Source organism: Palaemon carinicauda, chromosome 44 (genome assembly GCF_036898095.1).
Source record: "Palaemon carinicauda isolate YSFRI2023 chromosome 44, ASM3689809v2, whole genome shotgun sequence".
In the NCBI taxonomy this organism is placed as follows: Eukaryota; Metazoa; Arthropoda; class Malacostraca; order Decapoda; family Palaemonidae; genus Palaemon; species Palaemon carinicauda.
This window is the reverse complement of record NC_090768.1, coordinates 2,420,570-2,442,463: the sequence shown is the minus strand read 5'-3', so window position 1 is coordinate 2,442,463 and position 21,894 is coordinate 2,420,570. Positions and strand designations below refer to the sequence as shown.

Here is a 21,894-nt window from a genome sequence, read left to right as displayed (position 1 = left end):
AGAGGGGCGGACACCTGGTCCCTCTCAGTCGTCAAGGAAGGTTACAAGATCCCCTTTTTAAAGAAACCACCTCTCTCAGACTCTCCCCTGCCCTTAGTGGCTCAGTACACCAACGCGGGGAAACGAGAGGCTCTTCTGGAGCTAGTCGACCAGATGTTGGTCAAGGGAGCAATAGAGCCAGTTCAAGACCTCGCCTCCCCAGGCTTTTACAATCGCCTGTTTCTGGTTCCCAAGAACTCGGGTGGATGGAGACCAGTCCTAGATGTCAGCTCTCTGAACGCCTTCGTGGAGAAAACAAAGTTCTCCATGGAGACGACTCAGTCAGTGCTGGCTGCAGTTCGTCCAGGAGACTGGATGGTCTCTCTCGACCTGCAGGACGCTTATTTTCACGTCCCCATTCATCCGTCTTCGAGGAGATATCTGAGGTTTGTGTTCCAGGGCAAGTGCTTCCAGTTCAGGGCACTTTGCTTCGGTCTCAGCACAGCTCCCCAAGTTTTCACCAGGCTAATGGCGAATGTGGCAGGCTGGTTACACCAGGAGGGGATAAGGGTCTCCTTCTATCTAGACGACTGGCTGATCCGGTCACAGTCGAAAGAGAAATGTCTGGAGGACCTAATGAAAACTTATACGATCACTCAGGACCTGGGACTCATCGTCAACTGGGGGAAGTCTCAGACCGAGCCGAATCAGACTATTCTCTATGTGGGGATAGTTCTGAATTCAGTTCTTTTTCAGGCTTCTCCCTCCCAGGAGAGGCAGACCAGGTGCCTGGACAAAGTCAAAGACTTTTTGAGGAAGCAGGAATGTTCAGCGAAGGAGTGGATGAGTCTGCTGGGAACTCTATCCTCCCTGGAGCAGTTTGTCCCTTTGGGGAGACTGCACCTAAGGCCTCTGCAACACTTCCTCGCAAAGGTTTGGAACAGGAAGATCCAGGAGGACACTTTTTCTTTTCCCATTCCGACAGAGATCAAGGATCTTTTAATGTGGTGGCTGGACCCAGCTCTGTTGGGAAAAGGGATCTCCTTGTTCAAGAAGAACCCCGACCTAGTGTTATTCTCAGACGCGTCCGAGTCAGGCTGGGGAGCAACATTAGGGAACAAAGAGGTCTCAGGTATTTGGGAAGGGAGTCAAGTCAGTTGGCATATCAACAGGAAGGAATTGATGGCCATTTTGTTAGGGCTCAAGGCCTTCAAAACCTCGGTCTCGGGAAAGACTGTGGAGATCAATTCCGACAACACCACAGCTCTCGCGTACATAAGGAAGCAAGGGGGAACTCACTCCCTCTCCCTGTTCTCAACTGCGAGAGAGCTTCTCCTCTGGGCGAACGAGAACGAGACCCAGCTGTTGACAAGGTTTGTTCAAGGGCAAAGAAACATCAGGGCAGACATGCTCAGCAGGAGGGGACAGGTCCTTCCTACAGAGTGGACTCTCAACCAGCATCTCTGTCGGAGCCTCTGGAAGTTGTGGGGCAGACCAGTAATAGACCTTTTCGCCTCCGGTCTAAACAAGAGGATCCCCAACTACTGCTCCCTAGTCCCGGACGAGGAAGCTGTTGCAGTGGATGCCTTCTTGATGGATTGGACGGGGCTGGACATGTATGCCTTTCCCCTCGTTCAAGATCATCAATCTGGTTGTCAGGAAGTTCGCTCTCCTCGATTCGGGACGAATGACCCTAGTGGCTCCGTTCTGGCCTGCAAGGGAATGGTTCACCGAAGTGGTAGGGTTACTGATGGACTTTCCAAGAAGACTCCCGGCAAGTCCAGATCTTCTCAGACAACCCCACTTCGAGAGATTTCACCAAAACCCCCTCGCTCTCAATCTGACTGCCTTCAGACTGTCGAGAAGCTCGTTAGATCTCGAGGCTTTTCTGCACAAGCGGTGAAAGCTATTGCCAGGGCAAGGAGGATCTCTTCACAAAGAGTCTACCAGTCAAAGTGGGAGACCTTTAGAGCTTGGTGCAGGAGGCGCAAGGTTTCCTCGTCCTCTACCTCTCTGAGCCAGATTGCAGACTTTCTTTTATACCTCAGGCAGGATGCTAAACTGGCTGTATCTACCATTAAAGGATACAGGAGCATGCTCTCAACCGTCTTTAGGCATAGAGGCTTAGAGTGATATCAGAATAAGGACTTGCAGGACCTCATTAGGTCTTTTGAGACAACAAAGCAGGTGCACTTAAGACCCCCTTCTTGGAACCTGGATGTGGTGCTTAAGTTTTTGTGCTCCAGGAAGTTTGAGCCTATCTCGCAAGCTTCTCTGCGAGATGTGACTAAGAAAACCCTCTTCCTTTTGTCTCTAGCGACTGCCAGGAGGATCAGCGAGGTCCAGGCAATCGAGAAGCGTGTAGGCTTCACCCTAAATGGAGCGGTTTGTTCCTTGAGGTTCGACTTTCTCGCCAAGAATGAGAACCCTTCGAAACCCTGGCCTAGGACTTTTGAAGTCCCTAACCTCACGAATCTAGTAGGTCAGGAACAGGAAAGCCTCCTCTGCCCGGTTAGGGCTCTCAAGGCTTATTTGGCCCACACTAAGAGCGTGAGAGGTGCTTCCAACTCCTTATGGTGTTCAGTGAAGGATCCTCAAAAACCCCTGTCAAAGAACGCTTTGTCCTTTTTCCTGAGGGAAACTATTAGGGAAGCCCACCTCTTTTGTGAGTAAGAAAACTTCGCCCTGTTGAAAGTACGGGCTCACGAAGTAAGGGCCATTGCTGCTTCGCTGGCATACCGGAAAAATATGTCAGTTAAGCAGATCATGGACGCAACGTTCTGGAGGAGCAACTCTGTCTTCGCTTCTCATTACCTCAGAGAGGTAAGAGTGGACTATGACAAGTGTTATACCTTGGACCCATACGTAGCTGCGGCTTCTGTATTAGGCAAAGGAGTTACTACCCCCACTCAACTTTAGTTTATGTACTTGTATATGGGTTTGTGTTTTTTATGGTTGTCTGAGGTCCTCGTCCTGTGGTACGGTTCCCTCAGTCCAGATAGATAGTTTATATCTATTTCTGCAAGGTTAGATGGTTAGCTTTAGTAAGGTTGCAGGTTTTTTATATGGGAAGGTAGTTTTCTGAAGTCTAGTCAAGTTGTTGGTCCTATCCCTTTGACAGACTCGATTGAGTTGTTTGCAGCATAGCAGGTCTACTTCTGGCTGAACACTCCTAAGGGAAAGCGACTCTAGAGGCAGTTACCTTTGAAGTCAGCTACCTTAGCAGGTAAGGAATCAAGGTGTTTGTTCTCCTACAACTCTTTTGTTGTTTCCCCAACTATGTTTTTTCTGTCTGTTTCCCTCCTCCAAATGTGTGAATCAGCTATATATATATAACTGCCAGGTAAGTTCTATTCATAAAAATGGAGTTTTTATGATAAAACAAAATTTTATGAATACTTACCTGGCAGTTATATATATATTTTAAAACCCACCCACCTCCCCTCAGGAGACAGGTAGGGCAAGATAATCTGAGGAACAGAAAATGGGAATGATTCCAAGTACCACCCTGTAAGGGTTGTTAACCATCTAACCACACAACCACCACAAGGCGGTTGCCGCGATTTTCGATTAAATTCTGCCGCAGTCAGAGACTCAGCTATATATATATAACTGCCAGGTAAGTATTCATAAAACTTTGTTTTATCATAAAAACTCCATTTTTAGGTGGTTTGTCAAAAATACTCTAGACCAGGTTAGTCAATCTTAAGCATGGTATATTGTTTTTAATCAGATTTATCCTATTTTTATTTTTCACTAGTGTTTCATCTGTAGGGTATGGGAGTCAGCAGTATGAACATCTTGGGAAGTTTATGTAAATGTACAGAAAATATATTATATTTCTCTGACTTAACTGTTCTTGGCCTGTCTGTTTCCGATATTTTAGCCATCTCAGTCTTTGAGATCTTAGTCCATTTTCTACCCACTAAGCACTGTATCTCTTAGTAACATCCACATTTGTCATGTGCCCTTCCATCCACTCTCCAGCCATGAATTTAGTGTTCTGTAGGAACACTTATGATTTCAAAGGGAAGTTTTATATCAAATGGAGATGCCGGGACGTGTGGTCTCAACCCAACTGAGAAGGGGCAGGTAATCTCCCTGATTGAACCAAAGCAAAGGGCTAAATAAGACAATGGGTTGTATTTATGAAACCAAATTTTTTAACATTTTGATTATAGTGTCTAAGAGTATTCATACTTTATTTTCTATTCAAATTTTTTTTTATTAGATATTGAAGGAATATTCATATTTTCTTTTCTAGTCAAAATTTTTTATTAGATGTTGAAAGTAAATTCCAAGTATTTTTAAAGCTTGAAAGTCGAATATTTACTAATGATTATGATTTTTTTCAATGAACAGTTGATCATCCCTGTGGAACTTCAAATGGCGGTTGTCAGCACATATGTATTCCATTGTGGGAAGATAAAACACCTGTGGCTTCGTGTCGTTGCCAGCCAGGACATATACTTGGCCCCGGAGGTTCTTGTGTAGGTAATGTACTTTTGAGGAAATTTTCACCATAAAAGAGGCAGATCATCTTAATTTGCTTTTTGTTCCAACACGGAGTACTTACCTCGAACTACTTTCTTAGGGGTATCTGGGATCTCCTCCCTAACCAACCAAGAATTTTGCGCAGTTCCCCCATCTCTGTTTTCCCTTGTCGGGTCCCTCCGTGGCCGATGGATATGTGCCCTAAGGCGACCTGGGGTCAGCGCACGTGGGTGCGCTACTAGGTCTTTGTCGCCAGTAAGCATCTAGTCGCGGCGTAGATAACATCTCGCCGCTCTCTCTCACATCCCGTCCGACCCACCATTGTGTTCCACATGTTCCCTTTGTGTTTTCCCGTTCATATCCCTTCCTTATGTTACTTGTGTTGCTTGTGATTACCCTTATGGAATCCCAATGTCGTTGGCTCGGGCCCAAGGCCGGTAAGTCATGCGGAGCAAGGCTATCTAAGTTAAACATCGATCCGCACACGTTTTGCTCCACGTGTCGAGGCTGAGTGTGCTCGCCTGCTTCCACGTGTCCGGAGTGTGAGTCCTGGCCGGAACTTCAGTGGACATTGTTCGGGACAAAGAAGAAGAAGGCATCGAAGCGGTCGCCGAGGAAGCCTGGTCTCGGTTCTCCGTTAACGTCTCCTTCAGCTCCTTCGGAGAGCGGTTCCCCTTCCCCTTCCCCTACCCAGAGTAGGGGACGAGGTAAGTCCGTTGCGGGGAAACAGCCCATTGCTGTTGTTACGGGAGTGCTTTCTGTAGACGAGGTTCTGGTGCCCGCAGGACCCGTCTCGAGTGAGGATCCGGTGTGGGGAGGTCAGGAACACTAGCTCCTTCCCCTCCATCATGGCATTGTTTTTCAGTTACAGCGGTTTCAGGGGGCAACCAAGACAGGGAAAGACAAGCCACGTGCTCTTCGGACCCCGATTCCATTGTGTGGGCGACGCCAAGGACGCCCTTCAGGTCACCCATGCGGCAAGAAGAAGAATTTTCTGACTTGTTTGCCTCACGTGGGTCGCTACTCATGCCCCCGGCACCTTCTGTTGCGCTACCTCCTGATTTCATGCAACTCATCACCCCGGTAGCACAATTGCAAGCCCCCATGTTGGTGGCAGAGGATTCAGAGGACTCGGATAGCTCCTCTTCTTCTTTGTCTTCCTCGGACGTTACCTCGTCCTCCAGCTCTTCATCGTCGGAAGACTCCAGCGACCGGGAGATGAGGAAAAAGAAAAAGAAGTCGAAGAGGAAGAAGTTGAGCTGAAACTCAGTTCCGTCTAGGAAGAAGGCCAAAGTTGCAAAGAAGAAGAGCAAGAAGAAGTAGAGTTCCAGAAAGAAGAGGGCAAAATTAGGTAAAGTAGTTTTTCCCCCTTGTGGGTCAAACACACACTAACTTTGCCTTCCCTTGCCCGGCAAGTCACGGCTCCATCCGTTCAGTAGAGGCAGCCGCTGGCTCAGCCCAGCAGCATTGTTCCCACACCCAAAGTCTCACCGGCTCCATCCGGGCATCGGATGCAGCCACTGGCACAGCAGGGCAGTCACTCTCCACGGATTCCTCCGGGAGCGGGTAGACCCATGACGGCTACCTCATCCTCGGGGACTCCATCCGTGATGGAGGCAGCCGCTCCATCGAGCCGGCCGGATGTCAGGGATACAGACGCTCCCACGGATCCATCCGTGATCGAAGATGCAGCCGACATGAAGGATCAAGTGGTAGCGGGCTTAGTAGATGTGGGAGAATGTTAATCTGATATAATATCCTCTTACAGGAAAGTATTGGCACTGATTCGGCACCACCACAGGCTAGATGAGCCCAAACCGTTCTCAGAGCAGGCCTGGCTTTCGGGTTTGGGTAGGATGGTGGACAACCTGGTACAGCAGAAACCATCCTTGACCCTACCAGTGGCTCCAGACGTGTCCCTGGGCATGGACCACGTTGACCGGTTTGTCTCGGGGCACAAGAACTCCCTCAGGGCCCAAGGATCCTTCAAGCTCCTGCCTGGACTGAGGACCCAGAAGAAATTTTATGTGCCAGACGGGCTGCCCGCGGGGCCTCGGACTATGGAAGAAGCCGTCGCGGCTCTGAGCCAGAGCAGTGCGGATGACAGGATCCTTACTGCCCCATTGGTCTTCTCTCAGGTGGAGGCCACTATGATGAAGGACACGTCTCAGGATATCATCAATGTGGCCTCCTGGTTGGACTGGTGGGCATGCACCTTAGCAGGTTTTCAACTCTCCCACGATCTCTCGGTGCCGGGGAATCAAGCTCTATTGCATGAGCTCATACGTTCTGGGGGTAAAGCCATGAAGTTCTTAACGTTCCAGTCCTTGACTCAGACAGCAAACTGGATCTTAATAAGGAGAGATATGGTGCTTAACAGGCTCCCCCATAGACTCCCCGAACGTGAGGCCAAATTCCAGAGGAATGCTCCGGTGTGGGGTGAGACCCTGTTCCCCCTACAGATGGTAGCAGAAACCATGGAAAGAGTGGGGAAACTGAAAGACTCGGCTGAGCCTAGGCAGCCAACAGCAAGACGTCCTCCACATAAAAGACCATCTGTGGACGGGGCCTACCCGCCTACGCCACCAGCTAGACAGGAGGCCCTCTCCCCTTCCTGGCATCAGTCCTCGCGGCCCTCCCGCAGAGGTGGTGCCCCAGCCCAGGCCTCCTTTAGACAAAAATACTCGGGCTCGAGACGAGGCCGCTCAAACCGTCTCCTCAGAAGGAGATAGGAAGAGTATCCCCCGTACACCTTCCCACACCACAGGTGGGGGGATGCCTCAAATACCATTGGCAAGCATGGCGGGACAACGGTGCGGACCCATGGTCCGTGGCAGTCCTCAGAGAGGGATACAGGATTTCCCTCCTGACTGAGCCTCCCCCTCTGATTCCTGAGCATCGGGCGGAGTGGCTGGCCCCCAAGGATCACATGAAGAGAGCAGCCTTGCAGGAGGAGGTGTCGGCCATGTTGGACAAAGGAGCACTGCAACCCGTCCGGGAATCGTCCCCAGTGTTCTAGAGCAGGCTCTTCCTGGTGGAGAAAGCTACGGGGTGTTGGAGACAAGTCATCGACCTCTCGGCCCTGAACAAGTTCATCAAGAAAACGTCCTTCAAGATGGACACGCCGAAGTCGGTACTGGCAGCCTTGAGGGAAGGGGATTTCATGATGTCCCTGGACCTCAAGGACGCCTACTTTCAGATCCCCGTACACCCCTCCCGCAGGAAGTTCCTCAGGGTGAAGTGGGGAACCCAGTCTCTACAGTTCAGGACCCTCGGCTTCGGCCTGTCAACGGCACCTCAGGTTTTCACTAGGGTATTCACCGTAGTATCAGCCTGGGCATACAAACAGGGCATCAGGCTGATCAGGTATCTCAATGACTGGTTGCTGCTTACAGCCTTAGAGGCAGCCTTAAAGGAGCAGGGGGCAAAGCTGTTACAGTTCTGCAGAGAACTGGGGGTTACCATCAATCTAGAGAAGTCCCAGTTGGTCCCCACCACCAGGATGACGTACCTAGGGATGGTCCTGGACTCCCAAGTAGCAAGGGCATTCCCCTCTCAAGCGAGGCTGGACAATCTGGACCATATAATTCGTCCATTCCTAGCAAATGCACCAATGAGAGCCAAGGATTGGCAGAGACTCGTGGGCCACCTGGTCTCGCTGGAGAAGCTAGTTCCTCAGGGGAGGCTCAAGCTGAGGCCGGTCCAGTGGAATCTGAAGGACCTCTGGTCACCGGGAAACCCTCCTCAGTCCTTAGTCATGATGACTCCAGCCACCAGAAACATGCTCCTCTGGTGGTGTGACAGGGCGAACACCCTACGGGGGTGTGCCGTTCGCGTGCGCTCCTCCGGAGATGTTGCTCTTCACAGACGCATCAACGGAGGGGTGGGGAGCCCATCTGCTTGAAGAGACAGCAGAGGGAAAGTGGTTCCCGGAGGAGAAGCCCCTCCACATAAACCTGCTCGAGCTCCTGGCGGTTCAAAAGACCCTCGCAATATTCGCCCATCGACTACGGGGAAACACAATAGCCCTCATGTGCGACAACGCCACCCTGGTGGCCTACATAAAGAAACAAGGAGGATTGAGGTCAAGGGAGCTGTGCGATCTCACGGCTCGGATCCTGGAATGGGCCGAGAGGAAGCACATCATTCTCACAGCCAGGTTCATTCCGGGGAAGAGAGACGTTCTAGCCGACGGCCTCAGCAGAGCAGGGTAAGTAGTGGGGTTGGAGTGATCCCTACACCCACAAGTGGCCCAGAAGGTCCTACAGTTGTGGGGCCCACTGGTGATAGACCTGTTCGCCAAAAGGCTCAACACGCAGCTCCCCGTGTTCTGTTCTCCTGTGCCAGACCCGGCAGCAGCGTTCGAGGACGCCTTCCAGCACTCATGGGACGGACTCGATGCGTATGCCTTTCCCCCCTTTGGGATTCTCAGGCAGGTGCTCAACAGACTCAGACAATCAAGGGCTACAATGATGACTTTGGTAGCGCCCTGGTGGGCGGAGAGGGTTTCGCTGATCTACAGGATCTGGCCACCCTTCCTCCGTGGCCCCTACCAATAAGGGGAGATCTGCTGCACCAGCCTCACTTTCGAAGGTTTCACGAAAACCCTCAGTGTCTCCAGCTACACGCGTGGAGGTTATCGAGCGTCTATTAAGGAAAGAAGGATACTCGGAGAAGACAGCTTCGAGAATGTCAGGGTATCTATGGAAGTCCTCGATCGTGGTGTACCAGGCCAAGTGGGCCACGTTTGTGAAGTGTTGTGCCACGCAGAATCTGAGGCCTCTGGATGCATCAGTCCACAAGATTGCAGACTTCCTGGTCCACCTGAGGGACGACCTGGGGGACTCCAGTCCAGCCAACAAGGGGGTCCGAGCGGCCCTGGGGCAGGTCTTTCAACTCCGAGGCATCGACCTGGGGGCCACTCGCCAGATTTCCATGCTCATTAGAAGTTTCGAGCAGTCTTGTTCCCCCCGCGCCTCTCGGGTCCCGCAGTGGGACGTGGTCAAAGTTCTTAAGGTTTTGACCAGGCCTCCCTTCGAACCCCTCAAGGATATCCTATTCTTGCTAGCTCTGGCCTCAGCCAAGCGCGTGAGTGAGCTCCACGGCTTGTCATTCGAAGTCTCGCACTTGAAAGGGTTGAAGGACCTGTCCTTTAAGTTTCTGCCTGAATTTGTGGCCAAAACACAGAACCCGGCCATTGTTGACCCAAGGTTCGAGGGGTTCTCGGTCCCAACGATCCTTCACTCAGACATCCCGGAAGACTTGCTCCTGTGCCCAGTGAGAACGATCAGGAAATACAACCAGACTCCGGCCGGGCATCAAAAGTCTGTTGGTCACCTCAGGCCCAGTAAAGAAGGTGTTGTCAAAGAACACGATCTCCTTCTGGCTTCGGCAAGTCATCAAGAGAGCTTACGCCAGTGAAGGGTCTGCAATCCCGGGAACCCCGCGACCCCATGATATTAGGGGTCTTAGCACTTCTTTGGCATTTGACATCAACATGGCAATAGGCCAAATCATGCGAGCAGGCACATGGTCCAGGCAGTCCAACTTTACGGCCCACTACTTGAAAGACTGCACGAGGAAGTCCCTGGACGCCTTCTCCATTGGACCAGTGATTTCCGCCCTGCAACAAGTTTAGGGCTAAGGCGCCGGGTAGCCCGAGGGAAGTAATTACAAGCGACACAAGTTTTCCCCTTACTCCCTTTTCCTTGCTACCCTTTTTCCCTTCCCTTCCCTCCTCCTGTGTGAGAGATGAATGTTTTGGAAGCCCATGGCCGGATTATGCATAAAGGTGAGTTGTGTCGTCTGGACCTAGCTGCCTATCTAGGTCCCGTGTCCTGGGATGGTAGTGGTGGGTCTTCCGGCCTGTAAGTCTACCCCCGCCTCCTAAAGTGTAAGTCTCCTAAGAAAGTAGTTCGAGGTAAGTACTCCGTGTTGGAACGAATCACAAATTTTATGTAATTTGTATTTTTCCTAACAGCACTTATCTCGAACTTCTTTCGGGTTATTACCTACCCATTCTGCCCCGGGTGCCTTACAGGAGTTCGAAGTAGAACACATATGCTTACTGGCGACAAAGACCTAGTAGCGCACCCACGCGCGCTGACCCCGGGTCACCTCAGGGCACGTATCCATCCGCCACAGAGGGACCCGACAAGAGAAAAAAATGAGATAGGGGGAACTGCGCAAAATTCTTGGTCGGTTAGGGAGGAGATCCCAGATACTCTTAAGAAAATAGTTCGAGGTAAGTACTGTTAGGAAAAATACAAATTACTTAAAATTTGTGATATTTTATCATTACGAGTTGAAAATAGGCATAATTTTTTACCTGATTTTAGGTGAAAATTTGGAGGTTGTAATTGACAAAGGCCTTAGATTTTTTTTTACATCATTTACTATGCGGGGGCACAAAAACAATTAGAATAGCACCAACGTATCCCTGCGTGTCGTAAGAGGCGACTAAAAGGGACGAGACGAGGAGTCTGGGAACCCCCTCTCCTGTATTATAATCCTGTGAGACATCAAAGAGGTGGAGCTGGGGGGAGAGTGACTGCTCCCCGCACTCTAGTTTTGGGGTGTTTGAATATGGGTGGATGTAATATGATAGAGAGTAAAAGATGTGAGATTGGAAGTATGTTTAGGAATAGAAGGATGGATATATTGGCTTTGTATGAGACAAAGATAAAACGGAAAGGTGAAGTGATGTTTGGTGAAATGTCTGGTAGAGTGTCTGGGATTGAAAGGGGAAGAGCAAGAGAAGGTTTGGCTTTATTGCTGAGTGAATGGATGACAGGTAAAGTAGTGGAATGGAAGGAGATATCATCTAAGTTAATGTGGGTAAGGGTTAGGTTGGGTAGAGAATATTGGGCTTTTGTCTGTGCGTATAGGCCAGGTTGTGAGAAAAGTGAAGAAGAGCGGAATGAGTTCTGGAATGATTTAACTAGGTGTGTAGAAGGACTGGGTAGAAGGAATTATGTAGTTGTCATGGATGAATTAAATGCTAGAGTGGGCGCTGGAGAGGTAGAAGGTGGCATTGGGAAGTATGGCGTACCTGGTGAAAACGAGAGTGGCGAGAGACTGGTAGATATGTGTGTTGAGCAAGAGATGGTGGTTAGTTCTAGCTTTTTCAAAAAGAAAGATAAAAACAAGTATACATGGGTAAGAGTGGCAAATGGAAGAGTGGTAGAAAGTCATTAATGGGGTATGTGTGGATAACTAAAGGAATGTTTGGAAGATTGAAAGACGTGCACTTGTTTATGGTTATGGCTAACGGTATATCTGATCATTTTTTGGTGGAAGGAAAATTAGTTGTAGCAAAAGAGTGGGGGAGTAGAGTAGGTGGATGTAAAAGGGAGCTAGTGAGGGTTGAAGAGCTAATAAAACCACGGGTAAAAAGTAAATATCAAGCAAGGTTGAAAATGGCATATGACGAAGTGAAAGTAAGAGAAACTGGTGATTTAGAGGAGTGGAAGTTAGTAAAAGAAAATTTTGTTGGGATTGCAAGTGATGTCTGTGGCAAGAAGTTTATTGGAGGCACCATGAGGAAGGGCAGTGAATGGTGGAATGAAGGAGTGAAGGTAAAAGTGGAAGAGAAAAAGAGGGCTTTTGAAGAATGGCTGCAGAGTAATAGTGTAGAGAAGTATGAAAGATATAGAGAGAAAAATGTGGAAGTAAACTGCAAGGTAAGTGAGGTAAAGAGGGCACCTGACCTGAGGTGGAGTCAGGGATTGGGTCATTCATATGAAGAGAATAAGAAGAAGTTATAGAAAGAAGTGAAGAGAGTAAGGAAGGCTGGTTCAAGAATTGAAGAGACAGTGAAAGATGGAAATGGAAGGTTGTTAAAAGGAGAGGAGGCAAGGAAAAGGTGGGCGGAATAATTTGAAAGTTTACTGAATGTTGAGGATAATAGGGAGGCAGATATAATTGCTGTTGCAGGTGTTGAGGTGCCGGTGATGGGAGATGAGAATGAGAGAGAGATTACAAGAGAGGAAGTGAGGAGAGCACTAGATGAAACGAGAGTAGGAAAAGCATCTGGTATGGATGGTGTGAGAGCTGAGATGTTGAAGGAAGGGGGTGTGACTGTACTTGAATGGTTGGTGAGATTGTTTAATATGTGTTTTGTGTTGTCAATGGTACCAGTCGATTGGGTTTGTGCGTGTATTGTACCACTATATAAGGGTAAGGGAGATGTGCATGAGTGTTGTAATTCAAGGGGTATTAGTTTGTTAAGTGGGGTGGGAAAAGTGTATGGTAGAGTACTGATTGATAGTATTAAGGATAAAACAGAGAATGCTATCTTAGAAGTACAGGGTGGTTTTAGAAGAGGTAGGGGTTGTATGAATCAGATTTTTACAGTTAGGCAGATATGCGAGAAATATTTAGCAAAAGGTAAGGAGGTGTATGTTGCATTTGTGGATCTGGAGAAAGCGTATGATAGAGTTGATAGGGAGGCAATGTGGAATGTGATGAGGTTTTATGGAGTTGGTGGAAGGTTGTTACAAGCAGTGAAAAGTTTCTACAAAGGTAGTAAAGCATGTGTTAGGATAGGAAATGAAGTGAGCGATTGGTTTCCGGAGAGAGTGGGGCTGAGACAGGGATATGTGTTGTTGCCGTGGTTGTTTAACTTGTATGTTGATGGAGTGGTGAGAGAGGTGAATGCTTGAGTGCTTGGAGGAGGATTAAAACTGGTAGACGAGAATGACCATGAATTGGAGGTAAATCAGTTGTTGTTTGCGGATGATACTGTACTGGTTGCAGACGCGGAAGAGAAGCTTGGCTGATTAGTGGCAGAATTTGGAAGGGTGTGAGAGAGAAGGAAGTTGAGAGTTAATATGGGTAAGAGTAAGGTTATGAGGTACACAAGAAGGGAAGGTGGTGCGAGCTTGAATGTCAGGTTGAATGGAGAGTTACTTAAGGAGGTGGATCAGTTTAAATACTTGGGGTCTGTTGTTGCAGCAAATGGTGGAGTGGAAGCAGATATACGTCAGAGAGTGAATGAAGGATGTAAAGTGTTGGGGGAAGTTAAGGGAGTTGTAAAAAATAGAGGGTTGGGCATGAATGTAAAGAGAGTTCTGTATGAGAAAGTGATTGTACCAACTGTGATGTATGGATCAGAGTTGTGGGGAATGAAAGTGACGGAGAGACAGAAATTGAATGTGTTTGAGATGAAATGTCTAAGGAGTATGGCTGGTGTATCTCGAGTAGATAGGGTTAGGAACGAAGTAGTGAGGGTGAGAGCGGGTGTAAGAAATGAGTTAGCACCTAGAGTGGATATGAATGTGTTTAGGTGGTTTGGCCATGTTGAGAGAATGGAAAATGGCTGTCTGCTAGAGAAGGTGATGAATGCAAGAGTTGATGGGAGAAGTACAAGAGGAAGGCCAAGGTTTGGGTGGATGGATGGAGTGAAGGAAGCTATGGGTGATAGGAGGATAGATGTGAGAGAGGCAAAAGAGCGTGCTATAAATAGGAATGAATGGCGAGCGATTGTGACGCAGTTCCAGTAGGCCCTGCTGCTTCCTCCGGTGCCTCGGATGACCGCAGAGGTAGCATTAGTAGGGGATTCAGTGTTATGAATCTTCATCTGTGGTGGATAACGAGGGAGGGTGGGCTGTGGCACCCCTAGCAGTACCAGCCGAACTCGGTTGAGTCCCTTGTCAGGCCGGGAGGAACGTAGAGAAGAGAGGTCCCCTTTTCTGTTTATTTGTTTGATGTCGGCTACCCCCCAAAATTGGGGGAAGTGCCTTGGTATATGTATGTATGTACTAAGATTATATGAATACTGTGTCCATACAAATAAAAAGTCTCTGTTTTATGAATAGAACTTACCTGGCAGTTATATATATGTGTAGCTGTAATCTTTGATGTTCGGCAGAATATTTCAAAACTCGCGTCAACCGCCGTGTGGTGGTTGTGCGGTTAGGTCGTTAACAACCCTTACAGGGTGGTACTTGGAATCATTCCCGTTTTCTGTTCCTCAGATCATCTCTGCCGGTTGGACTGACAACATCGTTGGTCTGCCATTGAAGTTTTTCGTTTGCTTTCCCTGGGTCGCTGTACCGGACTTCTTTTTTGGTGACGTACACTGACCTGGGGTTTTGGCAATCGCATTTGTGATTATTCTTTGGCTTACGATGACTGATAGACTTCATTTTCGTGTTTGTGTGAATGAGGAATGCAAGGTGAGGTTACCGAAAGTTTCGGTAGATCCTCACACTGTTTGTTTGGGGTGCAGGGGTTTTGAATGTGCCCTTTATAAAAGGTGCAAGGAATGTGAGTTTTTAAGCGAAAAGGAATGGTTGAGTATGAAAAGCTATGTGCGTAAGTTGTAGTTAGATTAAGCCAGGACGGCTTCTAGATCTAAATCTAAGTCTGCTAGTGAGCTTAGCATAGATATTTCCTTTGATCCCTTAATTAATTCTTCTGTAGAAGTTGAACCTTCTCTTGAGGTAGTAGCTCCTGCCCCTTCCACAGGAACAGTATCTACGGATGACCCTCAGTACGCCAGGATGGCGGCTGAGTTGAAGGCTATTAAAGACCAGCTTTTAGCCTTGAAAGGTAAGAGTGAAAGTGTAATTAGTGCTTGTGAAAGTGAAGTGGAGGTGGCGACTGATCGAACCTGTCACGCCCCTAGGTCTAGACCTCTACCAAGCTTCCAGGACCAAGGGAGAAGGTACGTCGACAGCCGCAAGGGAGTGAGAGGTACGTATCCTCGGTCAGCCGTCGCCTCAGGCAGTCCTGTTGCTTTTTCCCAGGCTGCTCATGACTGCCACGGAAAAGGCGTGTTGGAAGTGACGGTGTCTACCCTGAACCCCTCTCCTAAACACAGATAGCAGTATGAGGCTTCATGACCGACCAAGAGGAGGTGGAAACAAGCTGACCAGACCCGTTCTCGCTCTCCCTTATTGAGTAGCCTGGAACCTTTCCCTTCTGAGGATGACTGGGACGCCGTTCCAGCGAAGAGGTCAAAGCCTTAAGATGGAAGGAAGGAGGATTCTCCTCTTCTTTTAAGTGACGAGAGACCCTTCTCTTATGACCAGCACTATTCGGCAGCCATCGCCTTCGGAATCGCAGGATCCAGCAGCAGTCGCGAACTCTTTTATGACGGTTATGTAGAAACAGCTGTTTTCTCTGGTGCAAGCTTTTAGCCGCCCTTCTCCCCAGTCGGGCAGGCATAAGGACGACACTTTACCGATTAAGAAATCGGCCTCTAAGAGGGAACGGAGTACCTCTCCCTTGCAGGACAAACAGTGTCACTCATCTCCCAGGGAACCGCGGCGCGATTCATCAAGCTCGCGGCACCACGCTTCTTCTTCCTCGACACGCCGCCAAGACGCTTGCGATTCTCGTCATCAGGATGCTTCCGTCTCTCACTCGCGACGCCAGGACGCTTGCGATTCTCGTCATCAGGACGCTTCTAGCCTGCCTCTCTAGGACGATTCCGTTTCGCGCCGTCAGGACGCATGCAGCTCTCGGCACAAGGATGCTTCCATCTCTCGGTGCTAGGACGCATCCTCCTCCTGCCTCAAGGACACTTCTAGCGCTCGGCGCCAGGACGCTCGCGTCTCGGTGTCAGGACGCATTCAGCCCTCGCCAACAGGACGCAACGCATCCGACGATTTGCTTTTCTCTGACGCAGGTGAACAATTGGAAACTGATCGGCATGTTAGTTTCTTCAGCCCAAAGAGAGACTGAGTTGGAAGTAGGGCAAGATCTAGAGGATATTTCAGAGGATGAGGATAAGCCTGCTAACGCGGCTGCGGATTATAAGGTTCTCTCTCGCTCCCTCCTTGAGCTTTATGGGGAGGAGTTTCAACCTGCTGCTCCTCGTTCTCCTCAGTCGCAGTTTAGCAGGAAGAAGGCCAAAAAGCAGTCGGCTTTCATCAAAATGGAGCTGTCCATCTCGGCTAGGAAGGCTCCTGCTAGAGTTGATGACTGGCTGAAGGAGCGTAGGCAAGCTGTAAAGACCACCTTCTCGTTTCCACCAGCTCAACTTGCATCTAAGGCAGGCCTGTGGTACGAGACTGGAGAAGCTCTGGGCCTGGGAGTGCCTGCCTTCTCCCAGGGGGACTTCTCTGGTATTGTTGGCTCTTCTAAAGACATGCCCTTAACTCGGCGAAGGTAATGTTGTCTATGTCAGAGCTTGACCACTTCGTCAAGGGAATCTTCCGAGCCTTCGAAGTCATCAGTTTTTTGGACTGGTCTGTGGGTACGCTGGCCAGGAAAACAGAATGGATAGAAGAAACAGAAGACCTTACTAGTAATATGGCCTTCATAGACAAGGCTCTTAGGGATGGGTCAAATGAGTTGGCTTCCCTATTTTCTGCAGGAATTTTAAAGAAGAGGGCCCTTTTATGTTTATTCACATCCAGAGCAGTTACGGTCGCGCAGAAGGCTGAGCTCCTTTACGCCCCTCTCTCGGAGCACCTTTTTCCTGAGTCCCTTGTCAGGGACATTACCCTTTCGCTAGTGCAAAAGGCCACACAAGACCTGTCATGCTCCGCAAGGAAGCCTTTATCAGTGATTCCTTCGTCACTGAAGAGAGAGGAGAGGAAACTTCAGCAGCCCTTTCGAGGTAGAGCTCCTACGAGAACAGACTTCTGGGGAAGAAGGCAGAAGACGGGTGGTAGAACAAATAGAGGTTCGTTCAGGTCCCTCTCCAGGAGATGAAGCTCAAGTCCTCCAGACATTGGTAGGAGCAAGGCTGTCACTTTTTTGGCATGCCTGGAAGAAAAGAGGGGCGGATGCCTGGTCCCTCTCGGTCATCAAAGAGGGATACAAGATCCCCCTCTTAAAGAAGCCTCCACTTTCAAGTACACCTCTAGCCTTAGTGGCGCAGTACTCGAATGCCGTGAAACAAGGGGCGCTACTGGATCTGGTGAACCAGATGCTGGAGAAGGGAGCGATAGAACCGGTTCTGGAACTAACTTCCCCAGGTTTTTACAATCGCCTGTTTCTGGTACCCAAGAGCTCGGGTGGATTGAGACCCGTTCTAGATGTCAGCGCTCTGAACGTCTTTGTGGAAAAGACAAAATTTACCATGGAGACGACTCAGTCGGTGCTGGCAGCGGTACGCCCAGGGGACTGGATGGTGTGTCTGGATTCACAGGACGCTACTTTCACATCCCCATCCATCCGACTTCAAGGAAGTTCCTAAGATTCATGATCCAGGGCAAGTGTTTGCAGTTCAAGGCTCTTTGCTTCGGCCTCAACACTGCTCCTCAAGTAGTGGCGAACGTGGCAGGATGGCTTCATCAAGAGGGGATAAGAGTATCTCTATATCTGGACGACTGGTTGATAAGATCCCGGTTGAAGGAGAAATGTCTGGAGGACCTACGCAAGACTTTTATGATGGCTCAGGAACTGGGTCTCGTCATCAACAAGGAGAAGTCCCAGACTGAACCTAGTCAGACGATTCTTTATTTGGGGATAGTTCTGGACTCAGTAAGGTTTCGGGCTTCTCCCTCCCAAGAAAGGCAGACCAGGTGCCTTGGGAAGGTTCAGGAATTCCTGGAGAAACAGAAGTGCTCAGCGAGGGATTGGATGATTTTGCTGGGAACCCTCTCCTCGCTCGAACAGTTTGTCTCTCTGGGAAGACTGCACCTCAGACCTCTTCAACACTTCCTATCAAGGGTGTGGGACAGGAAGATTCAGGAGGACTCCTTTTCCTTCCTCATTCCAGCAGAAATCAAAAGTCATCTGATTTGGTTGGTGGATCCAGCTATTTTAGGGGAAGGAATCTCCCTGTTCAGGAAGAACCCAGACCTAGTGTTGTTCTCAGACACTTCAGAGTCAGGATGGGGAGCAACACAGGGAAGCAAGGAGGTCTCAGGCTCTTGGTGAAAGGAACAAAACGGATGGCACATCAACAGAAATGAGTTGATGGCCATTCTGTTAGGACTGAAGTCCTTCAAAGACTCCGTGTCGGGGAGGATAATGGAGGTCAATTCGGACAACACCACGGCTTTGGCTTACATCAGAAAGCAAGGGGGAACTCGCTCTCTGTCTCTGTTCGAAACAGCAAAAGAGCTCCTTCTGTGGTCGAAGGAGAACAACGTAGAACTTCTAACAAGATTCGTGCAGGGACAGAAGAATGTAAGGGCAGACATGCTCAGCAGGAAAGGGTAAGTTCTTCAAACGGAATGGACCCTCAATCATCAGGTATTTCAGAGTCTGGAAGTTACGGGGGAGGCCTTTGATAGACCTCTTCGCCTCCAACCAAAACAAAAGGATCCCCAACTACTGCTCCCTAGTCCCGGACGAGGAGGCAATAGCAGTAGACACCTTCTTGATGGACTGGACAGGGATGGACATCTATGCGTTCCCCCCTTTCAAGATCATCAATCTGATCGCCAGGAAATTTACTCTCCTTGAATCAGGAAGAATGATTCTGATAGCTCCATTCTGGCCAGCAAGAGAATGGTTCACAGAGGTGGTGGACATGTTAGTGGACTTCCCAAGAAGCCTTCCTCCAAATCCAAAGCTTCTCAAACAGCCCCACTTCGAGAGGTATCATCAAAACCCCCTCGCTCTATGACTGACTGCCTTCAGACTATCGAGAAGCTTGTCAGAGCGAGAGGCTTTTCTTCGCAAGCTGCAAGAGCTATCGCCAGAGCAAGGAGGGTCTCTTCACAAAGAGTCTACCAATCGAAGTGGGAAACCTTTAGAGCATGGCGTAACCAGCACAAAGTTTCCTCAACCACTACCTCTGTGAGCCAAATAGCTGATTTTATGTTGTCCCTCAGACAAGACTCTAAACTGGCCGTATCCACTATTAAAGGGTACAGGAGTATGCTTTCAGCTGTCTGTAGGCACAGATGCATAGACTTGACTCAGGATAGAGACTTGCAAGATCTCTTGAAGTCTTTTGAAACAACTAAGCAGGCTCAGTTAAGACCCCCAGCTTGGAATTTGGATGTGGTTCTGAGGTTCCTATGCAGCAAGAAGTTCGAACCCATCTCACAAGCGTCCCTTAGAGATGCTGCTAAGAAAACCCTCTTCCTGATGGCTCTGGCCACAGCGAAAAGGATCAGCGAGGTTCACGCTATTGAGAAGCAGGTGGGCTTTAACCAGGATGGAGCAGTATGTGCGTTGAGGACAGACTTCCTCGCCAAGAACGAGAATCCATCAAAACCCTGGCCGAGTACGTTGAGGTTCCTAACCTCACTAATGTAGTGGGTTAAGAGCAGGAGAGGCTCCTCTGCCCAGTTAGAGCCCTCAGGGCATATTTATCTCGTACTAAGAATGTTAGAGGTGCATTTAATTCTTTAAGGTGCTCAGTGAAAGATCCGCAAAAGCCCCTCTCAAAGAATGCATTATCATTCTTCTTGAGGAAAACAATAAGAAAAGCTCACCTCTTGTGTGAGGAGGAGAACTTCGGTCTTTTAAAAGTAAGGGCTCACGAGGTGATAGCCTTTGCTACTTCACTGGCATATTATAAGAATATGTCAGTTAGACAGATTATGGACGCAACGTTCTGGAGAAGCAACTCTGTGTTCGACTCTCATTACCTCGGAGAGGTAAGAGTAGATTATGAAAGGTGTTACACCTTGGGCCCATACGTAGCTACTGCTTCTGTATTGAGCAAAGAAGTTACTACCTCCCCTCAACCTTAACTTTTGTATGCCTGTGTTTGGGTTTGGGTTTTTATGGTTGTCTGAGGACTCTGACTTGTGGTACAGTGCCCTCAGTCTAGCTAGATAGTTGATATCTATTCTGCAAGGTTAGGTGGTTAGTTTCAGTAAGATTGCAGTTTTTAAAAAAAAGGGGCATAGGTAGTGCTGAAGTCTAGTTAAGTTTTTGGTCTCACCCCGTTTGACAGACTCGATTGAGTTGTTTCAGCATGACAGGTCCACACCTGGCTGACACTCCTAAGGGAAAGAGAGTCAAGAGGCAGAAACCTTAGAAGTCAGCTACCCTAGCAGGTAAGGAATCAAGGTGTTTTTTCCTACAACTTATTGTTGTTTTCCCAATGATGTTAGCTGTCTGTCACCCTCCTCCAAATGTGTGAATCAACTATGTATATATATAACTGCTAGGTAAGTTCTATTCATAAAAATGGAGTTTTTAAACATCGAACTTAGCCAGTGGATATATATACTGTATAGCTAACGTCTCTGACGTCCGACAGAAAATTCAAAACTCGCGGCGATCGAAGATTGGGAAGCTGGGTGTATACAACTAGCGCCACCACTCGCCAGGATACTGTAACCATTCCTCAACTCCTCAGTTCTTCTCTGTCGCTGTTGCGAAAACATTGATATTCTTGCTCTCGCTAACCTCAAGTTTTTCTACAGCTTTGGTGAAATACTTGATTTATTGTTTTATAGCTTTCGCTTGATTAGATTTTCTTACGATTTTTCCTGAAACTCTTTTTGAGAAAGAGAAAAATGTACTAAATAAAAGGAACATTTGATCTATTTTTGACCCTTGCTTGTTTGATCTCTCTCTGGATTTTCCATAATGGCCGACCCTTCCCCAGATGGGAAGTGTGTGAAAGGTTTTAAGATTATAGTATTTATTTTATCACTTTACATATTCTTGTTGATATTTATAGATTTACCTCTATATTTTTAAATCTCACCCGCCTTACTAAGGCCTCATTAATACCCACTCCATTTGTACTAAATACCGAGTAAAATTTTTTATTTTTATGGATCGATGGGATGAATATTTTAAGAAAATATTTTAAGAGAATTTTTGTCTTTTTAATAAATTTTTTCTTTGGATAGTCTTCAATCTGTTTTCAAAGATTAACTAGCGTTAAGTTTATTTATGATACGCAGTTTTCAGTCTATCACTACGATAGAGAGAGAATCACGATTTCACTTTGCATCGATTTTGACGATTAGTACATTCTTCTTACAACTGAAGTTTTTAAGTTGTACTAAATAAAAGGAACATGTTATTTTGTAATTAATTAGTCCTTTTAGTATTTTTCTTAAATCAAATAACCTTTAATTGTCGGATTACTCTCGTAACAAGAGAGAGAGAGAGAGAGAGAGAGAGAGAGAGAGAGAGAGAGAGAGAGAGATTTATTCTTGTCCCAAGTCACTGTACAGGGAGATAGAGAGTGAGAAAACGTTGTTCTTCTCGATTCAGATATTTATTCTCGTCCCAAGTCACTGTATAGGAAGAGAGGGAGAGAAAACGTAGTTCTTCATGATCTAGTTTTTTATTCTCGTTCCAAGTCACTGTACAGGGAGAGAAAGAGAGAAAACGTAGTTCTTAGCGATCTAGTTTTTTATTATCGTCCCAAGTCACTGAACCTTTTTACTTATACTTTATATATTTCACTTTTACTTATATATATGTATATGTTTATTATTTTTTACATGTGTGATACAATTATGTACTAATGAGCCAGCACTAAAGGACATTTTTCGCAATTCTAACGTTTTTGCTTAAGGGAGAATTGCTTGCTAA

The 21,894-nt window shown here is 47.9% G+C and overlaps 1 protein-coding gene across 3 annotated transcripts in view; it reads left to right on the top strand.

Annotated features, from left to right (window-relative positions):
* LRP1 (LDL receptor protein 1) overlaps positions 1 to 21,894 on the top strand; it is a 1,015,507-nt gene that overhangs the window by 194,364 nt on the left and 799,249 nt on the right. For 2 of the 3 annotated variants that reach the window (XM_068367027.1, XM_068367026.1), the window contains exon 12: positions 4,342 to 4,473. In XM_068367027.1, coding sequence (XP_068223128.1) covers positions 4,342 to 4,473 — 132 coding nt within the window. Of the gene's footprint in view, positions 1 to 4,341; positions 4,474 to 21,894 lie in introns of those variants that run through there. The other variant, XM_068367028.1, reaches the window with a different exon arrangement.